The 18,660-nt window shown below is 39.2% G+C and overlaps 1 protein-coding gene across 3 annotated transcripts in view; it reads left to right on the top strand.

Moving 5' to 3' along the window:
- SPNS2 (SPNS lysolipid transporter 2, sphingosine-1-phosphate) overlaps positions 1–13,481 on the top strand; it is a 112,192-nt gene extending 98,711 nt beyond the window's left edge. Inside the window, exons 12-13 of one of the 3 annotated variants that reach the window (XM_075852846.1) lie at positions 5,197–5,243; positions 8,623–13,481. In XM_075852846.1, coding sequence (XP_075708961.1) covers positions 5,197–5,239 — 43 coding nt within the window. In that variant the 3' untranslated portion in view covers positions 5,240–5,243; positions 8,623–13,481. The remainder of the gene's footprint in view (positions 1–5,196; positions 5,244–8,622) is intronic. The other 2 variants (XM_075852845.1, XM_075852847.1) reach the window with 2 other exon arrangements.
- Positions 13,482–18,660: the final 5,179 nt, after the last annotated feature.

The raw sequence follows: 18,660 nt of genomic DNA, 5'->3' as shown, positions 1-18,660 counted from the left end.
GCCCAATTTCAAAAACAATTTTTAATACCGAAATGTTGGCCTACTGAAAAGTATGTACAGTATATGCCCTTAATACTTCGCGGCTCCTTATGCATGAATTACTGAATCAATGCGGCGTGGCATGGAGGCGATCAGCCTGTGGCACTGCTGAGGTGTTATGGAAGCCCAGGTTGCTTTGAGAGCGGCCTTCAGCTCGTCTGCATTGTTGGGTCTGGTGTCTCATCTTCCTCTTGACAATACCCCAGAGATTCTCTATGGGGTTTAGGTCAGGCGAGTTTGTTAGCCAATCAAGCACAGTGATACTGCGGTTATTAAACCAGGTATTGGTACTTTTGGCAGTGTGGGCAGGTGCCAAGTCCTGCTGGAAAATGAAATCCGCACCTCCATAAAGCTTGTCAGCAGAGGGAAGCATGAAGTTCTCTGGAATTTCCTGCCAGATGGCTGCGTTGACTCTAGACTTGATATCACACTGTCCTCTCTCCAGCTCTTAGGGTATGTGCAGACACACTAATTACGTCCGTAATTGACGGACGTATTTCGGCCACAAGTCCCGGACCGAACACAGTGCAGGGAGCCGGGCTCCTAGCATCATACTTATGTACGATGCTAGGAGTCCCTGCCTCGCTGCAGGACAACTGTCCCGTAGTGTAATCATGTTTTCAGTACGGGACAGATGTCCTGCAGCGAGGCAGGGACTTCTAGCATCGTACATAACTATGATGCTAGGAGCCCGGCTCCTTGCACTGTGTTCGGTCCGGGACTTGCGGCCGAAATACGTCCGTCAATTACGGACGTAATTAGTTTGTGTGCACATACCCTTACACTGTCCATAGCAGTGACACACCCCTTTGCCAGTTCGGCAGAAGACTGATTTTGACAGCTGAAGAGTGAGAGTGTGCGCGTGTGCGCACATGCTCTCCTCCCTCCAGGTCTTGCTGTAACTCTGTCCGTATCTGATTGGACAGTGTCACAGCCATAGTAACTCACCCCTTTGCCATTACACACCCCATTGACAGTTCAGGGGGTTATTTAAATATCGGGCGCCAAATATAACGGCACAGATATCTAAATAATGGAGGAGGGTAGAAAAAAAATGTAAAGTGCCCCAGGGTTTGTGCAGCCCTGCCCATTACATGCTGCACTCAGCTGCACATGTATGGGCAGGTGAAAGGTTCTCTTTAAGTACAGCTCTATCCCACAGTGAGTGATAGTGGGACATGGGAGCTGCCTTTTCTGTGTTTATGGTGTATATTGTTGCTATCCTGCCAAATATACACCTCCAACATTACAATAGAGCTGTCATTAATTGAGTTGTCCAGTTTAGAAAACCCATTTTCATATAGCCCATTAGGGAATTCTGAATTAATATAAAGGGTCATCTGTTTAGGATACTCATCTCTTGGCCAGAGTGAAGATCGGTGGCAAAGAGCATCTCTCATTCTGGAAGACGTGTCCTATCCTGCATTACACAGACAACCCATTGATTTGACTGGACACTTACTGCCAGGTTTCCCCACACATTAAAACTGATCACAGGGGGGCCCAGCATGGAAATCTTTCGTGACGCCTTCTAACAAGTAGGGACTCTCCAAAGTGGAGAACCCCTTTTAACTGATCCACCTTCTATTAATAATCAGATAATTCTCATCATTGTATTCCAGTTTATACAGCAAAGTTGACAAGTGAGCTACAGAAGACAAGAAGTGTCAGCCTATGACTGCTGTGGTTACCAGTGTTAAAAAAAAAAAAAACTGGATTTTTTTGTGGATGGACACATAAAAAAACCCACCAAAAATGTAGAAACATAAAAACTAGATTTAGGCTGGATTCACATTTGTAGAATTTAGCTTTTGTTCCCCCTACATTTTTAATAAATGTTAATCACACCTGCAGAAAAATAATACATTTTTCAGTATGCAGCGGTAATAAAAAAAAATACTGTAAGCCCAATCTCTTGCATCTTTGTTGCCGTTTAGGTCCATAGAAATCAATGAGAGAAGCCGCACAAAAAAATGCAAAGGCTAGAAAAAATGCACAGAAAATTAAATAAAACCACAGAATAAAATCTGTTATTTTTTTTTAAATAATTTTTGCTGATTTCAATGTTTACGTTTTTAACAGCATTTTGTTAAACACAAATTTTCTACAGTTGTGAACTTACCCTTAAATAATATGTCAATTTTGATTATGCATTTCCTATAATATAACACAGTCTATTCACCCGGTCTGTTTGGCCCGTTAGGCTTTTCATTTGCCCACACTGTCACGACACAGCCAAGAAGAATCATAAAGGTATAAATTAAATAACTTAAGTAGAGGGTTTTACAACTAATATCCTATAATTTTCAGAACTCTGGCTTGCAGACATAATGACTTTATTGTAAGGGAACTCTTCACATAAAAATAAGCACTTACTTTTTTATGGCAGCATTGAATAGGCGGATGGGAAGTCAAAATAAACCACTCTCTCCGTCACCAAATCTCAGCAAAGATTGGGAATTCCTAAAATAGAATTCAACTATTCCTTACAATTTATTTGCTGAAAATAGTGTCTTCCTCTGTTGGGATGAAAGGGGTAGTACAGTGTTCCTTCCTCTCACTTGTGCGATTCCCACAGGAATGTGAGAGCTCAGTATTGACATGAACCCTCCCACCTCCACCCTCACTACGTGTGGGATATGGGTACTGTCCGGTCATGGACAAAAAGTGACATGGTTTATTTGTGGAATATATTTGGCGGTGAACAATTGCTGGAGTCTCTGGCTTCCTCTTTTGAATGATAAGCCTAGATCGGCAAGATATGTGTGACGCTTGGGGCAACAATGGAGACCAAGATGAAATGCTGAAGGCCTATATCATTTATACATTCACATATACATTGATTGGCTATTACAGGTACCTGCAGCAGCTGCTGTTTTTTATATATGTGGCAACCTGGACCAGTCACAATAATGGCATTGCCATGCTTGAATATAAGCATAACTTATTGTATATAGTACTCTAGGCGGTGCTAGTGTTATAAGTCCATAGTAAGATAATGTCTGGGTTACTACTGATCCTTTTAACACCATAGGCAGATAGTTATAGGTTACAATATGGAATTTAAAATCTTAAAATTCTTCCTAGGCTATCAATATTCCCTACCATTAGCAAACGTACTTCGGACAAAAAGTAATCCATAAGATGCAAGGTTACAATATATATATATATATATATATATATATATATATATATATATATATATATATATATATATATATATATAAATATATAGACAGACACAAGGCTGAATATCCGCAGGAATTTCCAATCTACAATCTTGAAAGTATGGGCAGAACTCTGACAGTTAAGGTTATCTTATCATTATTGTATCATCTCAGGTTCATGACATTAATGTTGCATTTGGCTACGGTGATTAAAATGTAATTTGACAGATCTGCATTATTAATTTAGGCTTCTTACATTTAGACGGCTGTCTACCAGTCACAGCTTTGTAATATTTATCACAAAATTAAAGGTCTTTAGGTTATACCATGTGCATATATTAGAGGTAATGACGAAATACCAGTCTAAAGAAAGTAAGTCATGGGCAATTCTAATTTTGCAAAAGCCAAACCTTGTCGATTTAATACATTCATTATAGCCATTTCACCTAAAGCCACTACAATAAAAGAAAAGGAGAGAAGGCCCCACAGTATTGTATAATTGGAGAGAAAGGCAACATGCCTCATGGGACAGCGCTCCCCTCCTTGTTTGCCAATATTGCATTGGTTTCTGTAGAGGTTTATACCACTCATATGGAATGGAGTATGACTCCAAAGAAGCCACATGGGCTTCTCCCATGGTGTGTCCATCTCGGTCTACAGGACACACATTGTGCATGCAAGACACACCACACTGATTGACGAAGACTCCTTTTACACGGCCAGATATCCTGCTTGTCTAGACCGCCGATCGACATAATAGCAAGTTAATCGGCGCTCATTTAGCTCCATTTACATGGATCACTCATCGGTACTGTGTGTGACCAAACAATCGTTTGGTTAGATACAGTTTCATTATTATTGGCAGCACATCCCTGTTTACACGGAAAGATGTGCTGACGGGGAAAAAAATGTAGGCCACATAAAACCCGCTCGTTTATTGGCTGATCACTTGCCATTTTACACGGGCCATTGATTGGGAACCAGCTTTTAATAGGGCATTTGCTTGCCGATCATTTTCCAGTGTAAGAGTGACTTTGGTATCTATCAGTGTACAAGACACGACTTTAGGCATCTTTAATCAGCATAACATGTAGTTGTACGAGCCACAGAATCTGCAACAGTAACTTCTCTACCATTACATTCCCTCCAATAATGTGACCTACACAAAGAAATTATTTCATACTGGATACCTGCATACTTTATCTTCACAGTGTGCTTTTATGAGGTTGTCCCAGGATTACATTTCTCCAATCACACAAAACCTACAAATTTTTCTTCAGTAGGAATAATTTAGAAAAAAAATGCTTGTGTGTCTAGACATTGCTGTTGCATACCTTCTATAGCGTCCCCTGGTGTTTTTTTGATCCCCTCTCAGAATACCCACCTAGCGTGTCCAGTGCTGGTGGAAACACATGCCCAGTAGCTCAGTCCAACGCTTGAACCCTCGTGTACACTGGTTGCGAAGTGCATACTTCTATTGGAGCACTAGGAGCCGCTCTTTCCAACCAGGACTAAACACGTTAGGTGGATGTTCTGAGAAAGGAATTAAAAGGACTCCAGGCATTCTCCTAACAAATATGTAAATGTCTAGACACAGAAGCAGTATATAAAAAATATTCCAATTGAAAAAATTTTATGTTTTGTGTGATCTTTTTTTCATCTTTAACATATTTTGGCCATACTTTCTTACTATTTGTGCTGTGAACAATGTCTTTCTTTGAAAAATAGTTTGACGGTCATCTGCTTTTTTTATACAAATGTCATTACTGCCCATCTTGTGAATAAATGGGGAGTCACCAATCTATGATTCTAATTGAACAACATGTAGCTGGTAATTTATAGAAGAAATGCACATTCAGGAAGTGAAACAGCTGGCAGTTTTCATATTCAAGGTGGCACAGCGTTTTATAGATACTGAAATCCCTGACATTTCACGTCTTGTCCTTTTGCTATTCTTGAAAGTGACATTTGCTGTTTATCCTTTATTTAGGGTGAGTCAACTCATGATGCCACCAGCTTCTGTGAAAGTCTGATAAGGTACAGTCTTCCCCGGCATATGGGACATTATAACATATTTATAGACCTAGCTTACCCATGGTCTAGCCTGTACCTGTTTATATCTTCTTTATGCATTTGCATTTCTACCCATTTCTTCGGCTAGAGTATTCTTATCTATAGGATTTGACTACACTTCACTGACCATTACTAGTTTGTGCTCAGGGAATCCAGGCCTGGAATTTATAGGATTTAGTCTACAATATAGTTTGGGATCTTCAGAAATTGAACACATTCTTGCACTCATGGGTTGAGTATTAGTGACAATACATGGCTAGTCTAGAACAATGGATCCTTCTACTTTTAGGACCTTAGGGAGGGCTTTTATTTTTATTTTTTTATACCTCTAATGTTTATTCATGGATACAGATGATAGGAAATTATTCATTACTATAGTGTTATATATATATTTATATTACTGCAGTAAAGCAAAGTTGGATGTTTAATAGATTTGTGCACAGAGATGAACAGCTACCGGCTTGTCATGTCCCATTTAACTCTGTTGTTGGCACTCAGTTGTTTCCCTAGATTCAATGCCCTAGGGTACACATTTTCTCTCACCTGGGCGCTTTTCATAGCCTATGTTTTAAAGCAATCAATAGTGCCCCCTACTGTGTCCGCCTCATTACTTCTAAAAGAAACCTAAAAGTCTGTAATTGTAAAGATGTTCTTGCACTCACTTTGATCAGCTCATTGCATATGAATTGAGGAGGCCACATGCTGTGGTTGACAAAGACTTCTGCTTTAGCTCTAGGAATTGTGTTTCTATGTGGACTGGACTTTATTCTGCTTATGTACTAAGTGATCTATTATAGGCGCTCAACATGGAAGTTTAAAATAAATACATTATCACATTATGTTAATGCCTATATATACAGAATAGTCTCCAATAAATACAGAAATAGCTAATAGTAATCTGTTAAATCTATCAAGTAATCTTTCAAAAAGTGAAGGAGAAGCAATTGGCTAATATTAAGGCTCATAAGTAGAATGATGCAATAAAATGTGTGCGAGTTACACTCCGTGACGCCGCTGTCAGTGTCTGGCTCTGACTGTTGAAATGAACATGCGCTCTTGGCCTGGTATATATGCTTATGGTGGATTTGGAAAGAATAGCTGTCATTAGAACATGAGGTTTTAAAGTGTACCTCTACTTGTGATCTCCCACCTGACTTGACAGCGGACATACAGCTCCAGCATGCTGGGCTGTACGGTTGCTAAGGCAACTGTGGGCACCGGGGTAGAATCACGGACAAGTCTTAATAATTAGAATTGGATCGGTGCATGAGAGTGCTTGGGGTTTTTTCTGGTTTGTTGCATTACAACCTGAATTTAAAATGGATTTTTAGGAAGTTTGTACCATTTTATTTACACAACAGGTCTATCACTTTGAAGGTGCAAAAGATTTTTTGCTGTGGCATAAACCATAATGAAGACAAAAAACTGAGAACTTTGAATACTTCTGCACATTAAAGTCAGTACTTTGTAGAGTCACATTTTGCTGCAGTTACAGATGCCAGTCTCTTGGGGTATGTCTCTGTTAGCTTATCACATTAAGACACCAGTATTTTTACCCATTCTTCCAGGCAAAACTGGTCAAAACCCTTCAAGTTGAATGTGTTTGCGTTGTATACAGCAGTATTCAAGTCATGCCACTGATTCTCAATTGGATTGGGGTCTGTGCTTTGACTCAGCAATTCCAAGACATGTAAAGGTTTCTCCTTAAACAACCCCAATGTATCTTTAGCCGTATGTTTAGGGTTATTGTCCTGCTGGAAAGTCAACCTCCGTCCCAGTCTTAAATATATGACAGAGAAACAGGTTTTCTCAAGAATTTCCCTGTATTTACTGCCATCCATCTTTCCTTCAATGTAGACCAGTTTTCCAGTCCCTGCCGATAAAAAGTATCTGCACAGCATGATGCTGCCACCACCATGCTTCACTGTGGGAATGGTGTTCTTGTGGTGAACGGTAGTATTGGGTTTGCGCCACACAAATGCGCTTTCCATGATGGACAAAAAGTAAACTTAGTCTCATTTGACCAGAGAACCTTCTTCCATGTGTTTGGGGGAGTCTGTCACATGCTGTTTGGTAAACTCAAAACAGGTTTTCTTATATTTTTCTTTAAGCAATGGCGTTTTCTGAAAACTCTTCCATAAAAGCCCCACTTTATGGCTTATTGTGGTCCTATGGACAAATACTTTCATCTCCGCTGTGGATCATTAGAGCTCCTTCAGTGAAATTGTTGGTGTCTTTGTTGAATCTCAGATTTTTGGTTGGCAACCTTCTCTTGTCAGGTTTGTGGTTGTGCCATATTTTGCATCTTCTTATAATGGATGTAATGGTGCTCCGTGGGATATTTTTTTATAACCCAACCCTGCGCTATATTTCTCCACAACTTTGTCTCTGACCTGTTTGGAGAGCTCCTTGGTCTTCGTGCTGCTTTCTCAGTGGTGTTGCAGACTCAGGAAAGTCTCAGAACAGGAGTATTTATACTAACGTCATGTGACAGATCATGTGACACTTTCATTGCAAACCGGTTACCTTATTCAACTAATGATGTGAATTCTGATGTTAATTGGATTTACCAGACATTATTTAGAGGCTTCATAGCAGGGGGCGTGAATACAAATGCACTCCCAACTTTTCCGTTTTTAGTTATTTTTCTTTTTAATGTTTTTAAACCAGGTTTTTTGTTTTTTTTTCATTCCACTGTAACCATTCGGAATATTTTGTCAGGTCCATCACATAAAATCAAATGTAAAATGCATTTTATTTCCAGGTTGTATTGCAACAAATTATGAAAAACACCAAGGGGGTGAGAATACCTTCGCAAGGCACTGTCAAATACATAACAAACCTAACTCAATCCCTTTGAATTATTATGGGAATTACTATAGTTTGCAGGTCTCCTTCATTGCTCGGTTGGTATGTAGGCCTTGTTTAAGCCCTGTGAATGAACCTTGTTTTGATTGCTGCCTTTGTCAATGTCATCATCAAATTTCAGAATGTTAGGCTGGTCATACACACTAGATAGCTGTCCGACAACACCTAAATCTTCAGACGCCGCCATAAACATGTCTGGTTGAGTGTGTATAAATATTTCAATTTGGGAGAGGGAGACACCTGTGGCAGCAACTTATCTCTTGCGGTAACAATTGATTAGGACTGAAAAATGTGCAGTCCTTGGTCGGAGTGCCCCATACACTTTATCCCAACAAAATCTGTAAATTCAGAAGATTTTTCTTTCATTTGTATGGCCAGCTTTATACAAAAATGCACTATTGTTCATCATTTAACACTGACTACTGGCCATGTTTTTACTGTAATATTCATGCCCTCATCCTCTTATTCTTTACAGGTCAATACCAAGAGTAGAAGACAACAGCTCCTGGGCATGAATTTCTCATTACAGCAAAATGATTTCCTTATGAGGACAGTGGATCACATCCAACAACTTTACTCTAAAAACCCTAAGAACTGCTTATTAGGATGAACAATTTTCCAAAGGACAAGGAAGAGTGGACTGAAAGTGACAGTTTTCTAATTCATGAAGTAGATTGTGTAAGTGACTCTGAAAAAGTGAAGTGACTGCCTCCAGTGGGCAGAAAATGTAGGCTCGGCAAGGTAAATTAGATGCACTAAATGGCATCATTTTGTGGTGATGCAGCCAAAGTACATCACCCTGTGATCAATGAAGTGGAGGAGGTTAGGGGGACACACATCACAAATCACAATTACCTTGCCAAGAAAAGTTCATGAGAACAACAAAGTTAGAAGTGTAAGTAAATAATTAAACAATCCTTTTTTTTCCCACAAATCGAAAATTATCATATGTAAATTAGTGTACATACATTTTTGAAATTGTATATAAGCATATAAAAATATATAAATGTATATATTCTTTATTTAAAATGTAGGCGCCATACAGGCCTGTTTCTACAGATAATGAATATTTATTCTTTGAAGTTTCTTTTTCCATAGCTTTAATATGGAAGCAGTGAATGCTCCTCTTTAAAAGTGCACATCCATGGTATGAATTGGCAGTGAAATTTCTTTCTAGAACTCTGGAAGAAATTGAGTGGATTTTGTGGTTTGCACTATTTGTACATTACCTGAAAAGATGACCAGTATTAGAATCTATGTGAAATGTCTATAAGGGCTTACTGAATAATGTGTGCATATAGCACGTATCTGCTGCAACCAATCAGAAACTGACTAGTGTTTTGTGAATTCAATATCAAGGAATTGACTGTTTAAGGTTGTTCTTGAAAAATGGAATTGAGAAAACAAATACAGTGGTACAGCATATTAATGCTATTACCAATACGTGATTAAGTAAGCTTCTCAGTAAAGCAAAGTATTGCTTATTTATTATTGAAGTATAGTGATTGAAAATTGTGTATTATCAGGCAAGTGTATTGGGCCTCTCAAACACTTATCTGCACCTATCATGGACTAAAGAATAGGACTGCTTGCCCTCAAGCATGAAGACGAAATAAACGTTGTGGCCCTTGAGCTCATATTTCTCGCACAACCCTGTATGAACATGTGTACATTTACATACACATTCAGAGTTTATTTTGAGAAGTTTAAGTGACATCCACAGGTTGGAGACAAGTGCTTTAATGTATGCAGATAGCCCATAAAATTAGTGTAAAGTGATCACCGAAATATCAGCTCAAGGACTAAATTCACATTGATTACTTCTCATATTTAATGAAGGTCTCACCTTAAGGCCCAGATCACACTGAGTTTTTTGGCGCTGATTTTGACGTGGAAACTGCGTCGGATTCCGCTCCAAAAAAACAGCTTAAGCCGCCTCCCATTAATTACAATGGGAGGCGTTTTTATTTTTAGAAAAGCGGCATGTCCTTTCCTGCCGCTATTTTGTCTCTGACCCTCCATTGAAATCAATGGGAGGCAGATGCAGCGTTTTTTTTGCCCGTGGTCCTCAATGTCCGTGGGCGAAAAACCGCTGCAAAGAAGTGCAGCACATTTTTTCTGCCTCCAAAATACTCAGTGTGAACTAGGCATTAGAACCAACCAATAGCTGGCGAACCAATGTATGTGCATGTAAACAATTGAGCTCTATTGTTTGTCCATGGTTTCTGCATCGGCACTTGACAAATTCTGAACTTTGTAGTTGCGCTGTAATGTATGGAACAGTTACAATTACAAAACAACAACTTATAGAACAGGGTCTAAAATGCCATTTGGTAAAAATTACATTAATAGGTTATTAGATATGTTTTCCTCATTCGGACAAGTTCATACTCCTAGTTTTACTATGTTGTTTTATTTTGTTTTTTTATGTTTGGCTTTTAAGATCACTTACCAAACACACAACACCAGGTTTTATTTGATAAAAGAAAATAAATGATTGAAAACCTAGGTTGCTTGAAAAAGGAAAGCAAAGTGGGAAGAGGTGGAGTTGCACATTGTATGTTTGAGTTATGTTGGCCCCTAGCTTGTAGGTTCAGTGGATGTCAAGTGGCACATGATACATGCACTGAGATTTAGGGAATGTTGCATTTCCATTTGTCTCACAATGAGACTGCATTCTAATAGAATAGTTTAAAACCGATCTATACTGCAAACACAAGGCCAAAACAATGTGTGAGCAGAGAATATTCCTGCAGAAATGAGATATGAAGCCACATTCACCTTATAAGCTTTGGCTGGTGTATGATCTGCATAAAATGTTGATGCTGCAGTCTCCGAGAGTCAGCACCTGGCATAGGAATACCTTAACTTGCTGAGCTCTGGTTAAACATCTATTAGTTCACCATATGAATCAGGGTTTTATGTGCCGCTTTCCATTGTAGAGTAAGCCCCCTTTCCCATGTCCATGTGTAAAGATTTCCCTTTACACTTGGGCCATTGTAAATAATTGAAGAGAACAGTGCAGTTGGAGCCTTCTGTGCTCAGGTATTGAATGTATTCGGAATCATGTTCTATTAATTCCAGTCTCTATTCTATTTAGCTAAAATAGGTATATCCACAGTCAGTTTACAGCACTGTTACGTGTATTTAATATATTCACGTAATCTGCATGCAAATGGTGCTGAAAATTTCTGCATGCACACCCAGTTTACAAAAATTGGACATTAAATGCTTTCAAGTGCAGATGTAGAACTGCTCGACACATGATATTTTTGCACAATTTTTGTAGAAGCAAATTTAAAATGCCACACATTAAGATCTATTAAAACTTGTGCCGAGGTCCTTTGAGAAATGAAGCAGCAACCTGATTGATGGGCTGTCAATGGTAGCCATGGCAACTACTCCGCTTTTCACTTTCAGAAGTATTGATAAATCTTCCTCATTTTGTAAAAATGGTGCAGACAAATCCTTCAGCCAGTTACCGAAGCAACTACACCAATTCACACAGATGACCCATTTATATACATGTTCCATTATATGTTATAATAAAACTTGGGGCTTTAAGTTATTTTAATGTTAATCTCCCCTGCTGTTTACTCAATGTAATAAACTACTGAGAAATCTTATGTATGATAAGATTTCTGATGGAGAGGCTGCAGTAAGAGTCCGATTCAGATTCTGCAGGTCCAGCAAAAAAGATTAGGATTTTTTATGTATATTTTTTTAGTTGTGATTATCTACATTCTGGTTTTAAACCTTTTCAGGTAATTGAAGCTGCCTGTGGCAATTCACATCTTTGTTATACATTCAAGCACCACTCAGACTATGAGCTTTTTTCACATTTTGACCGCTGCAGTATTTTTAAATTCAGTTTACACAGTGCAGCACGTAGCTGCTCCCACCACTACGACTGTGTGATCAAGTTATAAGGGTATATTCATACGGTTGCAATTTTTTTACTGCGAAAATGTCAAAATGCAGCAGCTTTTGCTCAATCACGGCAATCCCACTGCATTTCGCTGCATTTTTGCGGCAGTCACAGTAATAAAACACAACTTGACTGCACAGTCTGAATATACCATTAAGTTGGCTATGCACATGAGCTAGCTGATGGCCTAACTCTCTCGACTCCACCATAAACATTCATGCCCATCTTGGCCAAACATACCTGTTTATTTCAATGGGAAAAACAAAAGTAACCACATTGCTGGATAATTCAGGCAGCAGCCTATATATCCCTGACATCTGCCTTCGGGGATGCCCATACACATTATATCATTGACTGAAATAGGCGTGTTAGGCTGACTTTTTTGTAATGTGTATGGCCACCATAACGGCCCATAACATGCACAGTCTCCATGCAATTAAACTGGGACTAAAGAGAAAGAGAATCTCTCTAAACCTTTCTGAGTTTCAGAATGTTAGAAAGTAAAATGGCAATTAGTCAACATGATAGTCCCGTCCTACTTTCAGAATTAAATATATTAATATATAATAAAATAAAAGGGGGTTCTGAGTGTCAACTGCAGATCTTAATGATCTCCTCATTCTACTCTTTATAAATGATTCACATATGCTGCATGTCTTCAGTACCAAAAGTGAACATCCCTAAAGCCTGGGCTACACAGTGATACGTGTTGAGGGAGCTGGACCCAAGGACAGGCCACCATTATTTTTGGCAAACCATAACATTATGTGACCATTGTGTCATACTAGGCCAAGGGATGGAAAACAATGCATTATTCGTGGGTGACCACTTAATACAATGTTTTTTTCATCAACTCCATGATGTTTCACAGTGTAGCACTAGTCTTCGTTGTAATGTTGAACTTTATCATCCATAAGTTTGCACAGTCATTTTTTTTTTCATTTCCACTGTGTATTTAATTGTTATTGTATTGTACATTGTGTTACCTCATGGTATGATCGTATTCTTATAGATGTGTATTATGTAACACGCAGACCGCATATAAGCTTTGCGAACCGGCTGCCTACCACCCAAATCTGCCTCCTACTAATTTGTTTACAACACAGTAATGAAGACTTTGTCTGACAAAAATGTAAGGAAAGTTTTTTGTATATTTTGGAAATGTTATGTTTTGCTACTAACCCTTTTGCTACTGTGAGGTGATGCTGGTCCCTTCTGTAGTAAGAGTTCTACCAGCACTTATACAACCACATACAAGTGGTGCTTTCTTGTCATACAAGAACCAAAGTAAAATAGTTTTCTGATTTATTTCAGGGAAAAAGAACTATTTTATTTTTTAGAAATTGTAAACCTCAGAGTATAAGAGAGAGCCAAATATATACATTTATGTAAATGATATTAAAAAAATAAACTATTTAAGGCAATATTTTGTATGGTTTCCTTTTTTACTGCTTTTCCAAGATTAAAGTCTTTTGGCTGCACATTGAGTTGTTGTTTCTTTGGGAATATTGTAAATATATCCTCTAGCAAACCATACTATAAGCCAGTACTTTTTAATTCTCCTTTTCTATACTTGTCCTGTGGGTTTTGGCTGGCAAGATTGTGCATTCATGTGTGGTCAAGAGTAAAGAAACATGAAAAGATGGCAAAGATCCACGTGTAAAGAATAAGAAAGAGATTTTCAGCTATGTAGACTGTGATAAGGCAGCATCCACAGGTTTGTTCACAAAGACAATATTGAATTGATTTGCATATTTTCCATCCACAATATGCTAACCATGTGTTAAGCATACTCACTTAGGAATCAAAAATCCCTATGGATTTATATTTTATCAAAGGAAAACTTCAGGAAGGATTGATATGACTAGCGTGGGGTCTGAAGTGTGGTGCATGATTTCTTTTCTGTGTTCTTTAAATCTGAGATGTGCACCGTCGCCTCAGATAAGCACAAATAAAGATTGAAGAAACATAAGCAGATAAATAATACTGACAAAGAAAGTTGTTACATATAAAAGTCAGAGAGAGCTGGTGAATAACTATGTTAAGGACAGGAGCTTTTTTAGGGTCCTGTGTACAGTAAGAATAAAATGGAGCCACCCTCACCTGGTGTCCAATGGCGCAGCTTATCCTGGCACATGTAGAGAAAAACAAAATTAAAAACAATTAAGGACATTCCCTATATGTATGTACTGGTAACCGGGGCCCAGTGTATTTTTATGAAGCAATAGCCATAAGTTCTGCCAGGGGGGAAGCTTGTGCTGCCTACGGACTCCAGGAAATAAAAAAAAATTTGTGAGTAAATTTTTGTTTTCCTGATCATCCTTGGCAGCACAACATATATGGGACTTGCCAAGCAATAGCTATATGGGCGGGATAGCAGACGCCATTTCAAGCACTCTTTTTTTGCCAAATAGAGAACCCGCTGATGCCAGTAAGTCGAGCCTGTAGTGCTTGACAAAGGTTGACGTGGATGCCCACGTAGCAGCTCTGCAGATTTGATCTAGGGAAATATGCCCGACTTCTGCCCATGAGGTAGCTGTAGAGCATGTGGAATGTGCCCTGATCTGCAGAGGAGATTGAAGGTTACTGAGATGATAGCATTTTTCAATAGTTGACCTAATCCACCTGGCATGGGTGGCTTTAGGACCGGCATGTTGAAGGAACAGATTTTCTGCTTTCCTAAAAGCCTTTGTCCTTTGAATATAGGTGAGAACTGCTCTTCTCACGTCCAGTGTATGCCAATTCTCCTGATCTTCGCCTTGGGGATGAGGGAAAAGGACTGGCAATAGTATCTCTTGATTTATAGTCCTAAAGGAAGGAACTTTAGGCAAGAACCCATGCATGGTACGTAGTAAAAGACAATCCCCCAGGTCTCTCAAATAGGGTTCTTTGAAGGAACTCGCTTATGCGCCTGGCCGACAAGATTGCTACCAGGAAGAAGGCCTTGAAGGAGAGAAATCTAATGGACAACTCTTGCATGGGTTCAAAAGGTGGCTTTGTTAGAGCCGACACCACTATTAAAAGGTCCCAGGAAGGAGAGGGTACCTGGGAGACTGGGCTAAGGTTTCTTAACCCCTTAAAGACACAGCCTAGTTTGGGCCTTAAGGCTCAGAGGCCATTTTTGAAATCTGACATATTTCACTTTGTGGTAATAACGTCGGAATTCTTAAATCTATCCAAGTGATTCTGAGTTTGTTTTCTCGTGACACATTGGGCTTTGTTAGTGGTAAAATTTGGGCGATATATTCAGTGTTTATTGGTGAAAAATTGCAAAATTTATAAAAAATAGCATTTTTCAGAATTTGAATGCATCTGCTTGTAAAACAGATGTTTATACCACCCAAAATAGTTACTGGTTCACATTTCCCATATGTCTACTTTAGATTGGCATAGGTTTTTGAACATTCTTTTATTTTTCTTGAACGTTACAAGGCTTAGAACATAAACAGCAATTTCTCATATTTTTAAGAAAATTTCAAAAGACTTGTTTTTAAGATATCTGTTCGGTTCTGAAGTGGCTTTGAGCGGCCTATGTATTAGAAACCCCCATAAAACACCCCATTTTGAAAACTAGACCCATCAAACGTTCTAAATGCTGTTTTGAATACTTTATTTAACCCTTTAGGCATTTCACAGGCATTTAATTAAAAAAAAATTCTGTAACACAGAAGGTTTTACCAGAGAAACACTACTGAATATGTATTGTCCAGACTCTGCAATTTTTAGAAATGTCCCAAATGTGTCTCTAGTGTGCTCATGGACTAAAACACAAGCCTCCGAAGCACCTAGTACATTTTGAGGCCTCTTTTTTTTATTAGAATATATTTTAGGCAGCATGCCAGGTTTGAAGAGGTGTTGAGGTGCCAAAACAGTAGGAATTCCCAAAAAGTGACCCCATTTTGGAAACTAGACCCCTCAAGGAATTAATTTATGGTTATCATTTTGACCCCACAGTTTTTACACAGCACGTATTTGAATTGGGCTGTGAAATTTAAAAAATTAAATTTTTTTCCAATAAGATGTCATTTTTCATCAAAATTTCTTATTTTCACTGGGAAAAAAATACCCCATTTTGTTGCCCAATTTTTCCTGAGTGCAGAAATACCCCATTTGTGGCGATAAACTGCCGTTTGAGCCATGGGAGCCCTCAGAAAGGAAGGAGCGCTGTGTGTTCTTTGGAGTGCAGATTTTGGTGGATTGCTTTTCGGGTGCCATGTCGCATTTGCAGAGCCCCCGAGGTATCAAAGCAATAGAAACCCACCAGAAGTGACCCCATTTTGGAAATTACACTCCTCAAGGAATTCATTTATGGGTAATGTGACCATTTAGACCCCATAGTTTCTTCAGAGAACTTATTTGAATTGGGCTGGGAATTTTAAAAAAAATAATTTTTTCCAATAATATGTAGTTTTAGCTCAAAATTTCTTATTTTCACAAGAAATAAAATACTCAGTTTTGTTGCCCAATTTGTCCTGAGTGCAGCAATACCCCATTTGTGGTGATAAACTGCCGTTTGGGCCCATGGGAGGGCTCAGAAGGAAAGGACCTCCATTTTGGCCTACTGGGGATTTTCTGGTGCGAAGTCATGTATGCAGAAGCCCCTGAAGTACCAGTACAGTTGAAACCCCCAAGAAGTGACCCCGTTTTAAAAACGACACCCCTTAAGGCATTCATCTAGAGGTGTAGTGAGCATTTTGACCGGAGACATACACCCCATAAACTGTAATGTGGGTTCTCACGGGTATGGCAATACCCTCAATGTGGCTGTTATCAGCTGCCTGGGCACGCAGCAGGGCTCAGAAGGGAAAGACGAGGGGGGATAAACTGTGCGGAGTGCATCAGGGTGAGTAAAACTGGGGTAGAGTAAAAATCAAGGGATGTATGATTTATTTTAAAATACTCTTTCATGCAGTGTCACATTGATATATTGTGTCCTTCCTTATCCCCCTCTTATAGCAGACTTTGCACCTCTTTTGACTTTTGCCCTTCTTGCCAGTTTGGGGAACTTCTCCTGGAAAGTGTTGCCCTGGTACGATGCATGTGGCCTCGCTTCCAGAAGTACTGGGTGCCCCCCCTTCTTGGTCCCTAAAAATTAGTTTCTTGATAACCACCACTTGAAATTCCAGGAAAGTTCCTGTCTGGTGTGCACATCGACGTAGCACGTACGCATTGTACAATGCCATCTGCATGATGTGCACGGCCAGCTTCTTATACCACACCCTCGAATTTCCGCATGGCGCTGTAGGGCTTCAGGACTGGATCTGACAAGTCCACCCCTCCCATGTGCCTATTGTAGTCCAGGATGCAGTCTGGTTTGGGGGTCTCTGTACTGGTACCTTGTAAAGATACATGGGTACTGGTGTGACATCTCTCTTGTCTTGTACTTGACACACAATTTGTTGCTGATAGAATGTGCCCTGCTCTCACCCCTTCTTGTTTGCAAAAGCAGAGTCTTAGGGAGGCCCTCAGATTTCTTCTAGCAGTGCCGCATGCCGCAGTACTTCTGGAAACGAGGCGCTTGAAGAGTGGGACGCTGGTATAAAAATGATCCAGGCAGAGGTGATAACCCTGGTCCAGCAGTGGGTGCACCAAATCCCACACAATTTTTGCATTAATTCCCAGTAGGGGGGGGGGGGCATTCTGGGGGCTGAATACTGGTGTCCTTCCCTTCATATATTCTAAATTTTAGGTATACCCTGATGCACTCTCGCACAGCTTATACATCTTCACGCCGTAACTTGGTGGGCACTTCTCATTAACAGTATAATGTAAGAAGTGAAGTATTGGCTAATTTTTTATTTTTCTTTAGGTTCCAGTTCAGTTCTGAAGTTGCTTTGAGGGGCCTATTTATTAGAAACCCCTATCAAACACCCTATTTTAGAAACTAGACCCCTCAAAGTATTCACAACAGCATTTAGAAAGTTTATGAACTTTAGGTGTTTCACGGGAATTTAGAGCAAAGTAGAGGTGAATTTTACATTTATTTATTTTTTTTGTCAGAAAATCCTTTTTATTCCATTTTTTTATATAACACAAAAGGTTTTACCAGAGAAACACAACTCAATACTTATTGCCCAGATTCTTCAGTTTTGAGAAATATCCCACATGTGGACCTAGTGCGCTAATGGACTGAAGCACCGGCCTCCGAAGCAAAGGAGCACCTAGTGGATATTGAGGCCTCCTTTTTATTAGGCACCATGTCCGGTTTGAAGAGGTCTTGTGGTGCCAAAAACAGTGGAAACCCCCCAAAAGTGTCCCCATTTTGGAAACTAGACACCTTAAGGAATTCATTTTAGTTTTCATGGGGTGCATGCGGCTTTTTAATCAGCTTTTATTCTATTTTTAAGTGGTGTGGTGACTTAAAAACAGCAATTCTACTATTGTTTTTTTATTCTATTTTTTTTTCAGCGTTCACCGTGCGCTATAAATTACATATTCACTTTATTCTGATATCCGATTACGGCGATACCATATGTTTATTTTTTTTTATGTCTTATGGCGTTTGCATAATAAAATACTTTTTGTAAAAATGTATTTACTTTTTGTGTTACCATATTCTAAGAGCCAGAACTTTTTTATTTCTCC

Source organism: Rhinoderma darwinii, chromosome 2 (assembly GCF_050947455.1).
Source record: "Rhinoderma darwinii isolate aRhiDar2 chromosome 2, aRhiDar2.hap1, whole genome shotgun sequence".
In the NCBI taxonomy this organism is placed as follows: Eukaryota; Metazoa; Chordata; class Amphibia; order Anura; family Rhinodermatidae; genus Rhinoderma; species Rhinoderma darwinii.
This window is presented reverse-complemented; position numbering and strand designations above follow the sequence as displayed.